At 35.9% G+C, this 23,205-nt stretch overlaps 2 protein-coding genes across 2 annotated transcripts in view; one reads left to right on the forward strand and one right to left on the reverse strand.

The window, feature by feature from the left end:
- The window catches only part of IL1RAPL1 (interleukin 1 receptor accessory protein like 1), a 1,293,699-nt gene that overhangs the window by 873,469 nt on the left and 397,025 nt on the right, over positions 1-23,205 (reverse strand). The window lies entirely within an intron of this gene.
- On the forward strand, positions 3,618-3,878 carry LOC117030151 (cytochrome c oxidase subunit 6B1-like). Its single transcript, XM_033119944.1, has one exon. It carries the CDS (start codon positions 3,618-3,620, stop codon positions 3,876-3,878), a length of 261 nt encoding a protein of 86 aa, XP_032975835.1.

Below are 23,205 nucleotides of genomic sequence, written 5' to 3' on the forward strand. Positions count from 1 at the left end.
AGCTGGCAGAAGTAATTCTCCTTTGCAATTCTTTTTGAATCCAGGAATTGTGTTGAAGTTCACTTTCTCTTTTGGAAGAGTGCCATTTTTTTTCCCCCTGAATAGTCTCAGTTGTTATTTCTGATGCTAGACAGGAAAGACCTGCTAAGAGGTGAAAACTTAAAAGAAAAAAGAAAAATAAAAAGGCAATTAAGCCATACTGAAATGAAAACCTTAACATTGGCTCATTTGTGTTTTTTTTTTTGTCAACTTGGTTCAACAGAACTAGTTTAACTTCTCTAAGTACAACACTTGCAAACGCCCAATGCAGAGAGAACACTCGCCTGGGAAAAGCCGTCCTTAAACAAGCCCAGCTGCACTGAGGGAAAAGGGGGATTTTTTTCTGCCATGACAACTTTTTCACTGCAGAGACCAGCTGCTTTAGCCAAAGTAATCATAAACTTTGTAGAATGGTCTGCACACCATCTGGCTCCCTTCAATGTCTTGGAGACTCCTTCAAAACTGGCTTGAAAAGTGAGTATTTTCCCTTGCATACCAGGTGTATTTACCATTGCTTGGAATAAATCTGGTAGGAATGGCAGGGGGGTGGGGGTGCTTCGGATCTTGGAAGGGACTCAACTTTTTCAGAAATAGACTGAGAAACTGCAAATTGTTAGGATAATCAAGATCTTGGTTTTGCCATCACTTCCTTTTCAGCTTAACAGTAACTGTACATATGTATCTGTAGTTACCCACTCACAAATAAAATCCCACTCTATCCCACTCTCTTGCTTGGCTAAGTCCACTGATTATCATTTATTTAGTATTCTGCATAAACTAAGCATGACAGTATGCCAATAAGATAATTTCTTCTTTTTGAAACCCACGAAAATAAATGATAAATGCAACAGGGGGAAAAATGTCCATCATATATCTTAAATCGCGTCTTGAAACACATTCCATATAAACTGTGGAAATAGAAAATTCCATTTAGCTCTGACAAGCTATAAACCAAATACCAATACATCAACTACTAGGCATTTTACTAATAAGTACATCCCTATGAACAAATGTGGAATAATACCTGTTTATCTACTACTTCCCTCAAGAAAATGATTTAAGAACGATCCTCTTCAAAGCACTCTCTGGTAGTTTATAACAAAACAAATGTACATCCTAGAAATTTGTGTTATACAATAAAAGCTTCTGTCGTTTAACATATTTCTTCATATTTGTTTTTCAGAGATAGAGGTTCACAAAGAGAAGGGTGTGAAAGTATTTGCTTATTGTACAACTTCTTCCACACTATCCATAAATGCAGGAACCCAACCTAAATGTTCCGGTGACAAAAAGATGCCCTTATATAGAGCAGGCAAGCCCAGGATCAGTGACAAATATATTTAACCTGACAACATGGGATGATTGGGGTTTTCATGAGATACAATCACGGTTAACTTATGAATGAGTCTTTTTGCGATTATCACTCAATAAATGAAAAGAAAAAAAAACCCGATTGTAAAATGGGCAACAGGTCTGAATACACGTTTCTCCAAGGAAGATGTACAAATGGTCAATAATTACATGAAAACATGCTCAAAATCAAGGAAATGAAAATCAAAACCACAAGATACCAACTTCATATCCCCATGACAGTTGTAATCAAATAATGAAAAAGTTCTGGAACTGGATAATGGTGACAGTTTAACAACACTGTGAATGTATTTCATGCCACTGAATTGTAAGTTTTAAAATGGTAAAAATGGTAAATTTTATATTATGTGTATTTTACCACATCAAAAAAGAGAGAATAATAATTGTTGGTGAGGATATAGAGAATTCAAAACCATATTACACTGCTTTTGGAATGTAAAATGATGCAGCCATTTTGGGAAACAGTCTGGCAGTTCCTCAAAAGGTTAAACACAGAGTTATCATATGATCCAGCAATTCCACTCCTAGGAGTATGCCCAAGAGAAATGAAATCATATGTCCACTCAAAAAGTTATCCAAAAATATTCATAGCATTATTCATAACAGCCTGAATTAGAAACAACTGAAATGAACATCAACTGATGAACAGATAAACAAAATGTGGTATACCCATACGGCGGACTATTATTTAGCAATAAAAAGAACAGAAATACTGATATATGCTTCAGGGTGGATAGATCTTAACTACCTCTCATTCAGTGAATAAAGCCAATCCCAAAGGACAGCGTATTGCATGATTCCATTTACACAAATGTCCAAAATAGGCATAGCCATAGAGACAAAAAGTAGATTGGGTGTTGCCTAAGGCTGAGGCAAGGAGGGGGACTGTTGTGGTTGAAATAGGGAGTGACTGTTAATGCCTATGGAGTCGTTTTTTGGGGTGATGAAATTGTTTTAAAATTGATTGTGGTGATGGCTGCACAACTCTTGTGAATGTATAAAAACAATTGAATTTTACATTTTACATGGGTGAATTGTATGCTGTGTGGATCATATGTCAATAAAAATGTTATTTTTAAAAAGAGAACGAGGCTTTTCCGGAGCATAGAAGATAAGTGTATGTGGGAGCTTGTGTCAACACAAAGGAAGCTTTTGGGGGGTTCAACTGCTATATTGATAGTCCCCAAAGTTAGCTTTCTATGTTTATCCTCTAGTTGATAGTCTTTTTGCTACTACGTATTCCACACTATTGCACATCTGAGAAAAGAAAAGACGATCAAAGTAAGAGGACAAGAAATTGCCAGGTACATGGAGAGAGCTGATAGTAGCTGAGTAATTTGTTTGGTGTTGAGATGGTCTAGAAGGAGAACGTCTGATCCACCATTTTTCAAAGGGGGAAGGGGCAGTGAACCAGGTTATTTATGAGTTTGCCTGTCTTTCTAAATCCCTACCCTCATAACTGAGAAATCAAACTACTCTGACAGCAATGATACAAATGTTAGTTGAAGGATTCTAAGTGAAAACCTCAGAAGAAACTCCTTCATTTGATCAATGCCAAGCAATCCCTAGGTAAGTCATTTCTCCTTGTTGCCTTCTTTTCCTTCTACCTCTTCTTTCCAAGTTACTATATTGGTGCTTTTAAAAATGATTCCTGTTCAAGAGTAGGGTTCATAATATTGTCCGTCTTGCCAATCCTTACTTAAATGTCTAAGCTTCTTTACTTTCAAATAATACTCTTTCCTGGTAAAGAAAGGTTGATAAAGATAAAAATAACAGGCTTCCTTTTTATAAAGTATAATTACATTGAAGAGTTGAAAATATATTCACATTTATAGGTATACAGCATTATTTTTATTTTCAAACTAATATAATAGCTGGTGTTATTGCTTTATTACTTCCATGCATTTAATAGGAAAACAGAAGGAAACGCATGGCTTGATGGCTATCACGTCCACATGCAGAATTTAGTTCATGTTCACATGCAGAATTTAGTTCCTCTATACCATTTACAGTGTTTAGTTAGAAAATTTCCAATCAAAAATAATCCAAACTAGCATGACACGGTTTCATGAGTTTCCTTATTTCATTGCAAAATAACAGAAAGTGGAGTGATCTTAGTTTTAAATTTCCACATTCTATTAAAAATAAGGGCAGACACATTGATCTGGGAGCCGGCTGATTCAGGCACTTGTTTAGGAGTCAGCAGCATGGCAGAAGACATCAAGACCAAAATCAAGAATTACAAGACTGCCTCTTTTGACAGCCGTTTCCCCAGCCAGAACCAGACCAGGAACTGTTGGCAGAACTACCTGGACTTCCACCACTATGAGAAGGCAATGACTGATAAAGGGGGTGATATCTCCATGTGCAAATGGTACGGGCGTGTGTACAAGCCCCTCTGCCCCATATCCTGGGTGTCGGCCTGGGACGACCAGTGGGCAGAAGGCACATTTCTTGGGAAGATCTAAACTGGCTCCACCCCTTCTCCTCTGTCCTCCGTCCTTCTCCCAAGGAGGTGAAAGGGGACCTGGGTACATCCCACCCTGGTATCCTGAATCATGGCTTAAGTAATAATAAATACTTGCTGGAAAAGTGGGGGGGAAAAGTGCTGATAAAGACATACAATTTGCTTTAAGAAAGAAAAAAGCCCCCTATTCTGATCACTCTCCTATAAGACACTACCGTTTTTATTAAATTTACCACATGCTTATGTCCCCATTCTTTTAATAATATTAATGCAATTAAGCTGTGTTTGATCTTCCAAGTTCTTTATTAAAATAAAATTATTCTGAACAAAATACTCATAAGAATTGAGGAAATCAGTCTCAATATATTTAAATCTAAAAAGAAGTTATTCTTGTATATTAAGTTCCTGGCAACAACAACAAAAAAAGCCACTTGAAATATAACTGCTAATTCAGTGCAGCAATATTTGCTATTCAGAGATCTGGTCGTCTCACTTGGCCTCTGATTACTTATAGCTTACTGCCTGCCGACTTCTCCATATGTAAGTCGAGTGAACATATCAAACTTATCAGGTCCAAAATGACCTACTGACCACACCCACAATCCAGACCTACTTTTCCTGTCATCTTTGCCATACCAATAAATGGCAATGTCATCTTTCTACTCGTTCAGGTCAATCATGAGGTCATCTTTGAAAGCATTCTTTCTTTTACACCTTAAGTCCAATCCATCAACAAATCTTACCAGCACTACCTTCAAAATATATACAGAATCCAAACATTTCTTACTGTCCTCTACTAATACCATTCTAATTTAGATAATACTGTCTTTGACCTGAATTTCCAGAATACTCTTGTAACTAACTGGCTTCTCCACTTCAGCCCATGGCCCCCTATGGTCTAGCGTGTTAATTTTCGTCTGCCAAATCATGTCATCTCATATTCTCCTACTTCTCTGACCTCTTCTTACTCTGCCCATCCTTCACCCTGCCCACCAGCTAAGGGACATTTACTCTTCCTCCTGTCTGGAATGCTCTTTCAACAATAATCCTCATGGCTCTCTCCTTCAACTCCGAATCAACTAGGTCTTTCCTAAGGACCTTATTTTAAATTAAAATTCCTTCCAGGAGAACTGACTGTAGGTGGTGAACACACAATGTGATATATAGATAATGTACTACAGAATTGTACACTTGAAACCGATGTGACTTTACTAACCACTGTCACCCCAATAAACTTTAATTAAAAGAAAAATCCCTTCCAGACCCCAAACATTTTCCTCCCCTCAGATTACCAATCCTCCTTCTCTGCCTTATTTTCTTCATATACTTAGTATCATCTGACTTAACATTCATATTACTTATTGTCTAAACTTTCTATTTCACCCACCTACCATTCATTTACTCATTTTTCTTAAATTGTTTGGTTCACCTCTACTAGAATGTAAACTCTATCAAGGCAGAAATTTTGGTCTGTTTTGTTCAATGGTATACCCTCAGTGATTAGTGCCTACTACAAAGCAGCCACTCCACAAATATCTATTGAGAAAAAAAAAAAGATAAATTACATATGGAGGTAAGAATTCCTAAGAACAAATTAAGAATACCTGTTGGTATTGTTAATTATTTTCTTTAATATACTTCACAATTTCATATTCTCAAAATGCATTCAATTAAAAATCTCAGGATAGATATGAGACTACCCAAGCGAGTTAATTTATTTATAGTCAATCTGTCATTCATCAAGCTAAATTAGTGACAACTTTAATGATATTTAAAATGAAATAAACAATGCTCATAACAATTTTGCAAATTGTCTATTAAGATTTACTTTAATAATTTTCTTATAAAACTAATCAAGTGTCATTATTTGCCGACCTTCCACTTCAATCTTTGCCTTCTCGATAAATCTTTATAATGGTTCTGGCCTGAAACTTAGGTATCTTTTGATTTTCTATTTCTGCCCCTCCAATCCAACCAATACATGCCTTGTGAGTTATTACTTCAAAGACTGCTATCATGAATTTTCCCACAGCTCTTACCACCACTACCATCGTGCGAGTCCCAGGCACACCATTTCTCCTCCGGAGAATGGCAACAGTCCCTCCATTGATCATTGCACATACACTGGTTGTCTCTTCCCACCCATTTTCAACACCATAGCCAGAATATTGTCCTTAAAACAAAACTACATCACAGCATTCCACAGATTCCACTGCTTAAAACAATTCACTTTGATTTATAGTAGCTTGTTACTTTTCTAAACTTTCATTTTCAAGTATTAATATTTTCAGACTTACAGATGAACTACAAATCTAGGACAAAGAGATCCTGTCATATACTCTTCATTCAATTTCCCCAAATATTAAGGATATACTGAACCACAGCATAATTTTCAATTCAAGGATTTAATAAGAATATGATAACGCCTCCAATAAGGGGCTAATATCCAAAACATATAAGGAACTCATAAACTCAACAACAACAACAACAGAAAGCAATCCAGTTAAAAACTGGGCAGAGGACCTGAAGAGACATTTCTCCAAGAGGACGTACAGATAGCCAATAGACATATGAAAAAATGCTCAACATCACTAATCATCAGAGAAATGCAAATAAAAACCACAATGAGATATCACCTCACCCCAGTTAGAATGGCTATCATCAACAAGACAAATAGTAACAAGTGTTGGAGAGGCTGTGGAGAAAAAGGAACCCTCATACACTGTTGGTGGGAATGGCGACTGGTGCAGTCGCTATGGAAGGCAGTGTGTAGGTTCCTCAAAAAATTACGAATAGAATTACCATATGACCCAGCAATCCCTCTTCTGGGTATCTACCCAAAAAATCTGAAAACATTTATTCATAAAGACTTATGTGCTCCAATGTTCATTACAGTTTTAGTTACAGTGGCCAAAACATGGAAACAACCAAAGTGTCCTTCGATCGATGAATGGATAAAGAAGATGTGGTATAGATACAATAGAATACTATTCTGCCATAAGAAAAGATGAAATAGTGCCATTTGTGACAACATGGATGGATCTTGAGATTATAATGCTAAGCGAAATAAGTCAGACAGAAAATGTAGAGAACTATATGATTTCACTGATATGTGGTATATAAAACTGAACACAACAAAAGAACAAGACAAATAAATGAAGGAAAAAAACCTCATAGACACAGACAATAGTTTAGTGGGTAAGGGGAGAGGGGGGTGGTAAATAAGGGTAAAGGGGATCAAATATATGGTGATGGAAAGAGAACTGACTCTGGGTGGTGAACACACAATGTGATTTATAGATGATGTAATACAGAATTGTACACCTGAAATCTATGTAACTTAACTAACAGTTGTCACCCCAATAAACTTAAAAAAAAAAGAATACAATATTATTAACTAATTGAATACAGAGGCTACTGGTCTGGTGATCACACTTTGAGAGTGACTGCTCTTGTCACATTTGATTTCTCTGGGATCCTTAATCACACAAAGCTCATTCAAGCATCAGGACCATTGTGTTAGTTTTTCCCTCTGTCTCAATCTTCTCCCCACATCATGGCACGGCTGGCTCTTTTAATCATTCAGGCCCACTTGGGAAACACTTCCTGACCATCTAGTCTAAAGTAGTTTCCCTGTTTTATTTTCACCAGAGTGCTTATCACTACTTGACAGTTTACCATATATATATATATATATAGTGTGATCAAAAGATACAGTGAATGTTTAAATAAAAAAAATCTTACAGTGATAGATACATCACCATTAATCCCCCTCAAAATATTACCCCTTGCTTCGAACACACTTATCCCATCGTTCTTGCCAATTTCTGAAGCGGTTCTGGAAGTCGTCTTTTGTGAGTGTCTTTAGTTACACTGTTGTGGTTGCCTCAATATCCTGAATTGATTCAAAACGTTTACTTTTCATGGTCATTTTGACTTTGGGGAAGAGCCAGAAGTCACATGGTGCCAGATACGGTGAATAAGGTGGATGAGGACACACCATAATATTTTTATTTGACAGAAATTGCCATACCAGGAGCTATGTGTGACATGGAACCTTTCCATTGTGATCACAAAATACGGTGAATGTTGCTGCCGAGTGCCATCTAACGGAAAGGCAAGGATCTTCAGTATGGGAAGTAGCATGTCGAACTGTAGTTACAATGTATGATAAGTTTATACTTGTTCAGTGCAGTCAGTTGGGTGTGAGCTACGGTTGAGAGATGGTGTGTTTTAAAGTGTGCTGTAAATCATCCTTCATCATCACAACACTTCATGTCACATTGAATTCGACCTATGTTTGGTTGAAAGAACACCAAATTTTATAGTACCAAATTCTAATGCAAGCCCATGGTCAATAATTGTGTCTGTTTTATTACTTACAAAATTACTAGTACTTACTGTAATATCTCCCACAGAAGAGATACCCAATAAATACTTGTTAAATAAAAGACAAACACTACTAGTCATATGGTATTCATCTATGTCATATTTGAGGTTCTATATTCCACATTTCCATTTAATTTATTAAAAAGGTATATGCTTGAACATAAAATTCTATCTCAGTATTCTCATTAACAATATTTTGTTCTTAAGTTCCATGCTATCCAAAAAATTTTTGTCTCAATATCACTCTTTAAAACAAGAACTTCTGTTAAATATCACCTCAGTCCTTGGAAAATAATTAGCTTTGGCCAAAATACTTGCATTTTTTCTATCACATATCAGGACTTTTCACGTTAATATATAACATTTCAGAAAGATCAAGGATGAGATATACATATATCATCGAACTTTTATTTATCATGGAATCAAAGGTTGAGTTTTAATAAAATATAAGGTCAGAAGAACAATAATCTCCTCTCATTATATAAATTCCTTGATGCGCTTTTAAACTATCTTAATGGGATCCAGTTACATTTTTATAACACCGTTTCATATTTTATCTGATATGCTCAAAGTTCTCAAACTTTTGAAGCTCTTGACTGCCATGTTTTATTATTCATAGGTTTAATATTTTCTGAGAATCTAGTTAAAAAATATATTTTGTGCATGCTCTCATACATAAAATGCATATAGTAGACTCGCTTTTTTCTTTTGATATATGTTACCGTCTCTTTAAAAGACTGCCATAAAATATTCAAAAGGAGAAGGATTGTTACATTTAGAAGAAAATCATGGTCAAATGTAAGTTGATATAACAGCAAACTATGTAATTCAGATTTCTATGAACAAGCATCCATTATCAAAGCATTTGTATGTGAGGATATATGTGTCCACTCATTTGTTTAGCTGTCTCTTTTTCTAAATTATAATTTGTGTCCCAAATTGTATGAGAAATTAAAGCTATGAATTTCATACCTCATTGGCATTCAGGTGTTTGAAATTATGGAAGAAAAAAGATCCCTATTCCAAAGGTCTCCAAAGAGATGATATGAAAATAGTCCAAAATAAAACCATCTTTCATAGGCATGTCATCGCTATTGGGTGAACCACACAAGAACGCTCAACTTTGGCATTTTGATTCTATAGTTGGAGATATACAAAGGTCTGTCTGTCCTGGTATCATATATCTTTGCAGTTGGTGCACTCTGCATATGGAAAGGTCTAAATGGATGTTCACTGGCAGAGTGGCTGGCCTCAGATTCCACCTGTTTTGTTTGTCCCCTAGTAACTACGTGGTACATAAATTTAGCTTCACTCTTACACATGGGTCAAAAGAGAAAAACGGAAAAAATAGTGGGAAACATAAGCTTGAGATAACAGGTTGAAAAGAAATAGTGAATACTTGTCTGTTTCACTGAGATAGAAAACTATTTCATATATCAAAGGATTTTAGATTAATTCTCATTTGATGCAGATATCACCTATCCAGATCTATTGAACTTCACTTACCAATGATACTATTCATGATTTAGCTTTAAGAAACTTCTGAGATCTAATACAACAAGGTAAGCTTATCCTCGATATGATCTCAAAGGGAAGCTGGAGGATTTGGCTCAGAAATGAGACAGACTGAAACAAAGACGGATGAAGTTTCAATATAATGCCCAAAGCAGATTAAGGTTATGTCCACTCAGGAATGAAACAACTGATCAATTGGAGAGTGAGGGTGCTGACTTGGTGGTTACTGGTCCATTCATTTTTTTTTTAATCTGTGTTTAACTTTGGAGAAACAACACTCTTTGAGATTTTTACCTTTGTTTGGTTGCTCAGATGTAGGTTCAACACATTATAATTCCGAACATAAAGAACAATATCAGAAAAGACATCTGCTTGTTAAAATACAAGAATTAACCAAATCACCAAGTGTCTTGAAAATATTGTAAACTTGATTTGTTTTACCGGATAGTTATTGTTTTTTGTCATAACTGTTTAACATAACTACCTAGGAATGATTTTTTTCTATCATAAACTATTAGAATGAAGTTGAGTTATACTTTTGTGACACATTTTAAGAAAACTTTAGCTTTTACAAGCATAAATTTGATTTCTCAAAATATGAACTACACAAAGAAATGATGGAAATTTCCAGAAGGAATAAACATTGACTATTCTAATTTTCTGTTCACATGGAAATCCTGATTAAATTACCTAATTACAGAAATGATATTAGTTGTGTTTACAACTTTGTCTTTATACACATTTAGAATATATATAATTGTTTGATACAAAATTTAAGTGTCACAGCTAATACACTACTGCAGGAATTTCATTGATTCTTGTATAAGTATCAGTATATCAGTACATGTATAAGTCTTCTACAAAGACTATTAAGGTATCTTAATGTGGCATCTTGAACACAAATGAACACCTGACCTGGCTTCTCAGATTCAAAATTACAATTCTTCTCAGTGTGTTGAGGCAGCTTGTTTCTTACATTAATAATGAAATAATGTTTTCAAATTTATTTTCTGCCATTTATCATCTTAATAGAACAACAAAAGAATGTTTAGGAGCAATGACTAGGTAATGGACAGAATGTAAAGGAAGTAAAAAGCAAATGGCTTCCATTACAGCTAATAAGAGATGTAATGAGATAAAGCCACAAAAACAGTCAACAAAATCCTGGCCTTGTGACCAGCTGTTCCACTGGCCAAGAATTCTGTGAACAATTGTGATGGTTCTATCCCAGGGCATCTCTCTTTTGCCTACCGAAGTCAGTGATAAATCGAAAACAATGGTGAAACATGCCTTTGTAAGAATTATCTCAGTGATTGAATAAAACCCAGAAGCCAAAATCAAACCTAAAGCATATGCACAGAAGAGATAGTGTTTCATTGGGGTGAAAACTATAAGAAAACACTTCCAGCTGTCTTGAACAACTGGTGTCCCAGTGTACTTATTCTGGATGCCTTGTGAAACTTTCTTTTTTTGTATCTCAATTACAAGGTGAAGTGAAAATTACATATGCAGCCTAACCAGACAAAATCACTCATTGATAAATTTGACATACTGTAATCACTTGCACTGCAAAAGTTAGAATAATGTCTCTGAATTTTGAAAAGCATCTTCCATATGAATTTACATACTCATGCTCCAAGATGAACATGTGAAAGACAGAGATCCGGCTTTTTCAATCTCCATGCTTCAAATGCAGACTAGTTAAAAATACAGCTAACCACAGGTGTTCCGTAACTTCCGCCCAGGTCTCCCAATCCCCAGGACACTAGCAGCTCTTTCCATTAAACATCTAGCAATGACACATATGTAGGTTGTAGGTGAGAAATTCACCCTGAAGTATGGCTGCAACTTCACATATACTCCCTAGCACCCAAGCTGTGAAATTCTCCAGCCTGCTTGCAGGAGGTCCTGAAGGAGCTATATGTGGGGGACAGTGAGAATGCCAGATGGCAGTTTGTGAGGAAATCTGGGATCAGGGCAGTCAGCCAAAGACAGAGGACTGGATAAAAAAAGATGATCACCAAGAATATACCCTTCCCCCAACCACCACAAATGAATGGAAGGTGAATTAGGGCTCTCTTCCTCATACAGATAAAAAATACTTCATGCGATTTTTCATCCATGTGTGCAATAAATAAAACAAGAATTATAAATGTATTGTGCTGATTTATCTTACTTTCATCTTTTGCTTCATCAGTAATAAAAAAAAAAAGCAAGCCCATTGACAAGGAGTATGTAGGCAAACTTACAAATAAAGTGTTTGAAAAATTTTAATTGTATCACCGGAAGTAGATGAGAATGCTTCAAGGAACCACTTTCTACTTGATTTGTGAGTAACAGGGGTGTGTGCAGTGCATTGATTGTTATTGTGCGCCTTTATCACTTTTATTGTTTGCTGCAGTATAGCCCTTTGAAGGTCTGCCAAACCCCTGCGGCTTGCTCAAAAGCGGGACTGAATTTTAATTAAGCCGAGCCAAATAGACACAGAACAGTTGAACTTGATTAGACCACTTGTCCTGATGCACACACTGAGGGCATTCAGCACACTTATTCCAATAACTGACAAAGTCAGTTCACACTTATTCCAATAACTGACAAAGTCAGTTCATAGGTGAAATTATCAAGATAAAAACCACTGTGTGTCAAAATACTCCTTCTATGTAAGATTTCTGCTTCTCTATTTTAATCCAATAAGCCACCAAGGAGAGCTGAGAGGGAAGGTAGCCAGTGAGGATATATGCAGCATAATATCTTGATAACAATAATATTCTATATTCCCTAGGAAGAAACAGTATATGAGTTTAGTAATTAGGATTCAACTGCATTGTTTAAGTTGAGAAATTAGTGTGTGTGTGTGTGTGTGTGTGTGTGTGTGTGTGTATTAATCCTATGTCTAATATTTCAACCTGTAGAAAAGTTTACCACAGCATTTAGCCCAGATAAGGGAGCAGGCGGGATGTCAGAATTTCATGATTTTTTAAATTTTGATATGTAAGGAAGAGCAAAGCATCCAGGTTTCTGGCTTGTGCAGCAGAACTGTTCCAAAATGTGTTCTCACAGTAACTTCTGAAATCAGCCACTGTAATTTTCCCACAAAGCATAGAGAACTGAGTTTCTGATAGGGCCATGATTCTGCAAAGAAAGTTACTATATAAATTGACTTTGTTGCTAAATTAGACTAACTAATCTCTGGAATATTGTCTACAACAACTTTCCTGTGTAGGCTTTGACTTTTAGCAAAAACCCCACCTTCTCTAAAGTTGGAGAACTGATCATAGGCAATATTTCAACGTTAAATGCAAAAAGGAGATACTCTTTCTATATATGTGTACCCAGGGTGACAGAGAGATAAATCCTAAAATATGAATGAGCTAGTATTTCTTAAGGTATCAGTGAAAATTCAAAGATAAGGTCTAAAAGTTGAAATAGAACTTTGCATATATATCAAGGTGCAAATACATTGGAAAGAGTGGTTCTTCCTCTGATAAATTCAAATCACTAAGTCTTTAATAGAATTTTGTACTTCCCCAAATCCTAATACCAACTGACTACACTTAATCCTAAGAAAATAATCCTTCCCTCGGGATTAGCAAAATAAAAAATCAGTAAATTTCTAAATATCAATGGATGCCTTTTCTGTGCAGGAAAGCAACTTGGATTTTAAAAAAGAAAACAGCATTTAAAGTTCTCATCCTTGACAACGGCAAGAAAACTTAGGTATTTCAACTACTTTTTTTTATCTGTTACCATTTCACTATTTATTCCTGTCCACATAAAGGACAAAACAGTTTCTTGATAATTTAACTAATATCCCAGATAAATATACTTTTAATAGTAAGTCATTCACTAGAAAAAACATGGACTTTAAAGCCAGATCTTTCTGAATTTGAATCCTACCTATCTAATTTCCTAGCTACATTATGTTCCACAATTTATTTAATCTCCATTTTATCAGATATAAAATGGGAAGAAATAACACCTTGGGAGCAAACATAACATATAAGAAATATTACATTTAATTTCTATATTATGAATTTTTAAATAAAGTTTCTAATGTGCAAAAGTTGAATAGACTCATATGATAGGAAGGCAGTTTCCATTCCATGAGACCTACCATATATTTTTAAAATATTCAATTAGATCTTAACTTTTAGGCACAACAACTTCGAGGGTGTTAAAGTATTGGCATGTTGAATGTACACTTTGATTCGTTATTTTTCTTCTCAATGGAGCCCGTTATCTATCAGTGTATGTCTAATGTGTTTAGATCCACACAAGGCTAATGGGACATGTATGATTTCCCTGTGTCCATATTATCAACATTGGCATTTCATTTTGGGATTTCTACTCATTTTCATAAAATAAATGGACAACTCCTTTAAAAGCAAATAACTGCACCAACAGTGCTCTTTAGGGTAAGAGGGGAATATTCCTGAAACTCAACTGATGACTGGCATTTAGCACTTTGATGGAATAACCTGAAGTCTTCATCTCACATCTGCTATTCAAAAGGTCAGACTGTGATTCATCAAAGGCCATGTATGAATGCCAATGTATACTACATTAAAGGATATATTATGCCAAAGTCAAATCTACAGAACATGAAGGAAAATCTCTGTACATATGTGTTACTCTGTATTTTCTGTAGGACTTAGTTTCTAATGACCATGCAGTAGTATACCATCCCTATTAGGCTTTCCAGGCGGGAATTCCCACCCATTCTCAGGAATTTTTTTCGTTTTCCCATTCCCAATCTCGAGAAAAGTTGGTCGGGAAATCCGGAAAATCGGCTTCTTGAACCCAGGTGGTTGGTAGTATCAGCCGTCACTTTGTGGAAACGATTCATCTCGGAGAACAGAAAACAGTTTATATCTCGGGATTCAGCAACGGGAAAGCGAAACAAATTCCTGAGAACAGGTGAGAATTTCCATCTGGAAACCCTAATCCCTATCTTCCTACACTCTGTCTTTCAACCCCATTCATTCCTCTATTACAGTGATCACGATTGGTATTTTTCATTTAAGTTATGGGTTTTATTGTTTTCTCTCTGCCTCCCTTATACTTTGTGGACTCCATGTGGCCAAGGACTACCATCTTTTTAAATTAGCAATGCATATAAACTGTTTTTAAAACAGTGCCTAACACACAGTCAAGGCTCAACAAATATTTGTTGAATGAATCCCACATGAATAAAACCTGAAGTCTAAAGGATAAGCTCCCAATTCAGGAAAGATGGAGGGCATCTGTTTTTTGGTTTTGTTTTTCTGTCTTTCCCCCTGCTAATTACTTTCACTTACAAAGTAATGTGTGCATTAGATTGAATCATATCCAGTATATATTTGTTATTCAATTTTTTTTTTACCAGATCAAAGAGGTGGAAGAGATCTTGAGATGTTTTCATGCCTTGAGGTACTGCTACTACTCAAAGCACTAAGTAAACATTAGATTTTTTAAAAAACTCTAGAGGCCTCATGAAATTCACATTAGAAATAATCTTGCCTAGAGGGTACAAAAAGGGTGACATCTACAAATGATTCTAATATATAACCCGAATTTAGACCTTACAAATATTTATTCTCATGGCAGATAGCAACTTTTGAGCTTATAATTACAGCCTGCCCCATCCTCTCTCTGGGAATGAGAGTTTTGTGTTTAATGTTCTTGGTCAGGGACCTGGTGATATAATGGTTGGAATAATGGGTACAGAGGCAGAGCTGAAAAGGTCTACTGAAGAGGTGGGATGAGGGGGCCAGTAAGAGAGGGGAGGGCGCATGATATGAAAAGACTGGTTGTGGGGAGTGTTTGGAGACGAAGGGAGAAGAGAGCACTGAAGCATGGTAAAGGTCGTCAAGGAGAGGAATGAGTAAAGAGGATCCCTAAATACTTTGGCCATTCTTCCAAAAAACTCGTAAATACCAAACTTATCTTTCAAAGTTTGTTTTGATTGTTTTCTTTTTCTTTGGTTGTTGGTAAATATAGGGTTTCTGTTTCTTTGTAGTGTGGCACTGGCCTGAGAGTGACAGGGTGATCTAATGTTGTGTGAGTTACCATCTTAACGGTAGCTGGCCAGTCTCTAAAGTATTACTGCTCTGTTCAATACGCTATCCAATAGCTACATGCTGGTTATTTAAAATTAAATTAAAAACGTAAATAAAATTAAAACTTCTGTTTCAGGTCAGTTTCACTAACCTCATTTCCAAGGTTCAATAGCCACATGTGACTAGTGATTAGTAACTTCCATATTGGAAAGCAAAGATACAGGAAATTTCAATCATAACAGAAAATGCCATTGGACAGCATTGTTCTAGAACTTTGGGCTTATGTTTCACACAGCCTGTTCAATATATTTTGGTCCACTTCAGGGATGGTGTAGATGCCTGATCACGGCACTATATACCTGAAGCTGAAGCTGAAGAATAATGAATGTCAAATATATATATAAATATATATATATAAATAAATATATATATATATATATATATATATTTATTTATTTATTTATTTATTTATTTATTTATTTATAGTAACAAGAAGTGGAGTACAGCATTAGGAATAGAGAAAGTGGAAATGTAATGGCTGTGTGCGATGTCAAAGAGGTAGTAGATAGGGGGAGGAGGGTTATCACTGTGTGAGGGATATAAATGATAAATGTCTAACAATTACATTGTTTTATACACCTGAATCTAATTAAAATAAAAAACAACTTTGGTCCTATTAGTAGCATAAAGAAGATATTTTATCATTATTCATTCTACTTAAAGTAAATATAAAATATTGATAATAAAGACACATTTTTACGTCTTCAGTATACTAGTGTCCAGAGATCTCACAGTCATTTCCACTTCTGTTGTTGAAACTATTATCACACAGATTTTTGTGATATAGTCTTGTTCCCTCCCTATATTAATTGGATACTTTATTTATTCAGGATTATACTTTCTTAATCTATTAAATCATGTGGAGACTTTCTAAATTACAGTAAAGCCATTCAGTAGATAAGATAAATATCAAGAAAACAGTACTTACATTTTGGCTAATAATTTTCTGTTAATATCAGAATAACATAATGTGGGAGTAAAAGGCAGTGCCGATTAAAATATAAAACAAATGGATGAATAAAAATGCCCTCAAAAGATGAACCCCCAAGTTAGTATGAATTGGAACTTCTAAATGTGGCTGGGACAGGAGGAAGTACATTGCTTCTATGCTAATGTTAATCCTTAGTAAATCATAAATCATGAGGGAAGAGAACCCAGGGAGACAGGCTTTAGATTAGTGCTGTTGCTAGAGGAATATCAAAAGTTGAAACATGAATAAGTAGCCATGGAAGTAAAGCTAGAGATACTTTAGTCTGATTACCACTCTAACTGCCTAAGTAATTTAAATAATTCTATGGTGGGCAGGATGATGGAAGCTTCAGCAAAATAAATAGCAGTCAAGAATCCAGTCAAACCAAATGACATGCACGTTTATTTCATATATGGATAAGTTACTTAAAATGGTTGAAACATATTTACATTATACGTAATAATAGTTAAATTCAAGATTCTTTATAGTTAAAATGTATTGCTCTCTAGTTACACACGATGTTGCTATGCTTAAAAACCTTTGAACAAAAGTAACTAAGTAGAAGAATGCAATAACTGAAATAAAGAATACAGTAGAGGGAATCAACAGTGGATTAGATGAAGCAGAGAATCAATCAGTGATTTAGAAGATAAGGTAGCAAAACACACCCAATCAGGAAAGCAAAAAGAAAAATGAATGCAAATAAAATAAGGATAGTTTAAGGGACCTCTGGGACAACATCAGATGTAATAACATTCACATGATAGGGGTACCAGAAAGAGAAGAGAAAGAGAAAGGAACTGAAAACCTATTCGAAGAAATAATGACAGAAAACTTCCCTAACATGGAAAAGGAAATAGACATACAAGCCCAGATAACACAGCCAGTCCCAAACAAAATGACCTCAAAGAGGCGCACACTAATACACACCATAATTAAAATGCCAAAGGTTAAAGACAAAGAAAGAATCTTAAAAGTAGCAAGAGAAAAGCAGTTAGTTACCTACAAGGGAGCTCCCATAGGACTGGCAGCTATTTCTCAACAGAAACTTTGCAGGTCAGAAGCGATTGGCACGAAATATTCCAAGTGATGAAAAGCCATGACCTACTCTACCCAGCAAAGCTATCATTTAGAATCTAAAGATAGATAACGAGCTTCCCAGACAAGAAAAAGTTAAAGGATTTCATCACCACCAAACCAGTATAAAAGAAATGCTAAAGGGACTTAAGAAGAAAAAGAAACAAAAGATCAAAAATATGAATAATAAAATGGCAATTACTACATATGCATCCACAATTAATTTAAATGTAAATGGATTAAATGCTCTAATCAAAAGACATAGAGTGGCTGAATGGATAAGAAAACAAGACCCTTACATCTGCTGCCTACAAGAGACTCACTTCAGATTGAAAGACACACAGACTGAAAGTAAAGGGATGGAAAAAGATATTTCATGAAAATAGAAATGTTAAAAAAAAAAAAAAAGCTACCATAGCAATACTTACACCAGACAAAATAGACTTTAAAACAAAGGCTATAACAAGAGACAAAGAAGGACCCAGAAACCCCACTTCTGGGTATTTATCTGCAGGAACCAAAAACACTACTTCGAAGGGACATATACATCCATATATTCATTGCAGCATTGTTTACAATACCCAAGATGTGGAGGCAGCCTGCATGTCCATTGATGGAAGAATGAATAAAAAGGAGGCGGTACATTTGTATATACAATGGAATATTGCTCGGCCATAGAAAAGAATGAAATCTTGCCATCTGCAACAACATGGATTGACCTAGATGGCATTTTGCTGAGAGGAGTAGATCATACAGAGAAAGACGAATGCCATATGATTTCACTTATACTTGAAATCTAAAGAACAAAATAAATGAACAAACAAAACAGAAACAGACTCATAGATACAGAGAACAAACTGATGGTTGTCAGATAGGAGCATGGGTGAAATGGGGAAGGGATTAAGAAGGACAAATTGATAGTTACAAAATGGTCTTGGGGATGTAAAGTATAGCATAGGGAATATAGTCAAAAATATGGGAATAACTATGTATGGTGTCAGATGGGTACTAGATTTATCAGCGTGATCACCTCGTAAGTTATAGAAATGTCTAATCATTATGTTGTACACCTGAAACTAATATAATATTGTATGTCAACTGTAATTGAAAAATTAAATATATATATTAAAAAATTAAAAACTTAAATATATACATATGTATATATATATATATATATATATATATATATATATATACACACATATATATGTAAATATATCGTGATAAACACAAAGTTACCATTTGACCTAGACATTCCACTCCTTGGCATATATCAAAGAGAAATAAAAGCATATGTCCACACAAAAACTTGTTCATTGATATTGATAGCAGGATTATTTATTATAGACAGATGATGGAAATAAACCAAATGTCCATTTGGTGAATAAATAAACAAAATGTGTTCTATCAATACAATCGAGTATTACTCAGCCATAAAAATGAAGTACTGATGCATGCTAAAACATAGATGAACCCTGTAAGCATTATGCTAAGTGAAAGAAGCCAGTCACAAAAGACTACATAATGTATGATTCCACTGATAAAATGCATCCAGAATAAGTAAATCTATAGAGACAGAAAGTAGATAATTGGTTGCCTAGGGCTGGGGGAAGGAGGACTTGTGGGTGATAGGTAAAGGGTATGGGCTTTCTTTACAGGGTTATGAAAATGTTCTAAAATTGACTGTGGTGATGGTAGCCCTACTGTGAATATACTAAAAACCATTGAATTGTACACTTTAAGTGGGTAAATAGTATGGTATGAAAATTATATCTCAATAAATCTGCTTTTAAGAAGAAAAAAAGAGTAACTAAGTAAAGAACTAGGAAATTTGATGACACTCAGGTTAAGTGTGGAAGTACTGACCTTATGATACAGGGTGTATAATTTAATGTATTGGTGCCTCTATTTGTCTTTAGGAAACTCTAAAACACATCTCAAGCTCCCTCAAGAGCGAAATGTTAAAAATAAAGGGAATACACACTCTTATTTGATTAGAAGCTTCCATAAAAGAAAGGTACTGAATACAGTGTGGTGCTCTATCCTGATTACTGAAGAACACCATATGAATAATAATATTTACTGAGTGAGTCCTGTATTCTAAGTACTTTACATGTAATGACTTCATGACTCCTCACAACTCTGTCAAGCTGGAAGGTTGGCTGGAAATAAGAAATACGGACGTGCCATCATTATCCCCGTATTATAAACGAGGACATTGGAAGACTGAAGCCATGTTCTGATCCCAGTGCTAATGGGTTGGTTCCGGAAGAGCTTTCTCACAAATGATTAGAGTAGGCTTCCCAGAGGACCTAATGAAAAGTATAGATATCAGCAAAGAGTCAAGCAGCACTACGGAAAACAACCGCAAATCTAAGGAGGCAACGGCACGTATGCTGAACCTGCTGCTGTATTTGGAACAATGAAACTGGAAGAGAAACCAGACACCCCACAATCCCATCAGATTTGACGTGATCAATTTTCGAAAAAAATAGAGAAGCGCCCTCAAATTGGAGGACTATCTGCTTTATCCCTAAGATCTTATCAAAGAGCCTGATATATTATAAGCTTTTGATAAAGGTTTAATGCTTATATACAGACGGACTGCATAGGACAGGAGCTAGGGAGAATCCCCAAAGCAGTCATGCAGAGGGGTCTGGGGAGTGAGGCAGGCAAAGCGGGAGGGAGGGCTGTGTGAAGGAGACAGCATTACTGCTGGGCCTTACATAATCAGCAGGGTTTCCAGAGCAGGAGAAAATTAGGGGTTGAGTTGGGTTACTTCAAGACTAGGGAGGAACGGGCACAAAAGGGAGAAGGTGCAGCTGTCCCTTTGGACCTTCCTCTGACTGCAGTGAACACCGACTCTGGGCCAGGCCCTATCACAGCACTGGGAAGAAGGGTAGATCAACATTTTCATCACATGCAGGAGGTAAACAGGAAGAAAAGACTAGAAGAGAAGAAACCACAATATGGCGCATCATGCAATATGGACATCCTGCTCAGGAGTGGGAGAGAGGAACAAAGAGTTTGTACATTATCTTGCCAACTAAAAGTGAAGTGCCTTGAGAAAAGAACCATATCTTTACACACTTTAAAGGCCATAATATGTTTTCTTGCATATAGCTAGTAATCAGCAAATCATTATTTGAGAAGTAGTATGATATAATAGGAAAGGTATTGGTTTAGGAGTCTTGAAATAGAACTGTTTCAATTTCCTTGTCTGAAAAACAAACAAAATGCTTGTTAGATCATGTTAGAATTCTTTTCAGATGTATTCATTAAAAACCCACGTTAGGACTGTCAATTGTTTAACATCACCATTAATAAGGAGTTCTCCTTCAAGGGGAACGGTGTGCTGGGTGAGAAAGCAACCTGGCCTTCGGACATGTCAGCCTAAGAGCAGCCCAGCTCATTCAACCTGCGACACTGGGTTAAGGACAGAGTGCTATCAGATTTCAGATTCCTGACCCCGGATGCTTAAAAAAAAAAAAAAAAAAAAAAAAAAAGAAGGCAGGGAGGGGGAGAAACAACCCAGGTGAGTCAGATACACACTTGTCCTGAACCCAACTGCAACACTCCTCTTGACAGAAAATTTGTGTGCTAGAGTATTTCAGTTAAAAGGTCATATCTACAAACCAATTACAATCATCATAAATGGCAGTATAGCAGAGAGTGTACAGAATGAGATTCATGATCTTTATTAAGGAAGTCTGACTCCAGGTTGCAGGCATTGGATAAAACACTTCTGTGAAAGAATCATATCAAAACTAAAATTGTGACTACACGTAGAAAATTTAAATAGAGGACATAGCACCTGGTTAATATAACAAACTTCACACGGGTTAACAAACATTTAACATGATATATGCAGGCCTTAGACTGGTCGGTTACATTCAGTGGAGTGGGAATATACCTAGGTTAATTTGAAATGAGGTGCTGGAAGAGACAACAACAATTTGAAGAGGTGAGAAAATTGGGGTGGCAGAGAAATTGGTTTGTTCACATGAAACAGCCTGTGGAAAGGATTGGAAATAGGAAAAGAGAACTCCCTGCAAGTGACAGAGAGCCATTCTGTCTCAATGAATCAGCCGTTGCTCTCAAGGGAGTCGAGACAATTTGCATGTTTAGTGATTGATGTGAATCGAGATCATAAATCACATCCAGTCTTAGCTCAAAGGCGCAGCTATCTCAGACATAGAAAAATGAACATTTGTACTCTATACCTCAAGTATTCACATTGTTCAAATGCACTATAATTTCAGGAATGATCTGAAAATATCCATCAGTCAGCACTGCTGAACTTGGAGCACATAGAACTCTATCATTAGGAATCATTCACCATTTGATGTGGTGGATTGAGGGCTTCAGGTATTTTCAACTTTCGAAAGATTAATAGTCTTTTTATCAACATGCTGCTTTGTTCCCATAACCAAGGAGAAAACAAAAACAACCACCACCACAACAAACTTGTTACCCAGGAGATAGAAATACATATTCAGTGTGCTGGTAATTTTTCTGACTTTGTTTTCAGAAATACAATTATTTTCTTTTTGCTTTAGGATTGCTGATTTTGCTCTCAGATTAAGGCTAATGTTAAAAGTGAGAGCAAGAGAAACAAAATGTATTCTCCATGGAGAGTAATTCTATTACCATTGCTGGAGCAATCTGGTAGCTAAGAGGTATATTCTTTCAAGAAGAAAAATTGCCTCTACCCAAATAGTGACTGCATATTCTATCTTTAAGTATAAAAAGCAATGATGACACAATTAGCCTTAGAAAGTAGTGAATTACTAACAGGGAGCATAAAACAGGGCAAAAAGGAAACTGCCAATACCTGGCTACACAAGAAAGTATCTTGAATAAAGTACAAGAAAATTGATATTGTTGCATTATTAAAAACTGTCTAAAAAGGAAACAATCTCTTTAAAAATGGGAGGATGAGGAGCTATCCAAGTGAGTTCATGATGCTCCCTCATTCCAAAAGATGTTAGTTCCTGCCCCACTGCCACTCTCTCCAATAAATGACTCTTGTCATAATTTATGGGACTTTACACAATCACGGAAAACAATTCTCTCACCATTTTGACCTAGTAGTTCATCGAACTCCTTGACTGCAGAGATCTTTTCCTCCACCCTGCCCTGGCCACTTGGCCTCATGGTCATACCCTAGATTTTGTCACAAGATCAACTTTAAGCATCACACTTCATAACCTCCACCTCCTAAGTTTCTGGCTGACTCTATCTTGGTACCCTGATTCCCACAATTCCTTCATATCACC

This window comes from Rhinolophus ferrumequinum, chromosome X (assembly GCF_004115265.2).
Source record: "Rhinolophus ferrumequinum isolate MPI-CBG mRhiFer1 chromosome X, mRhiFer1_v1.p, whole genome shotgun sequence".
In the NCBI taxonomy this organism is placed as follows: domain Eukaryota; kingdom Metazoa; phylum Chordata; class Mammalia; order Chiroptera; family Rhinolophidae; genus Rhinolophus; species Rhinolophus ferrumequinum.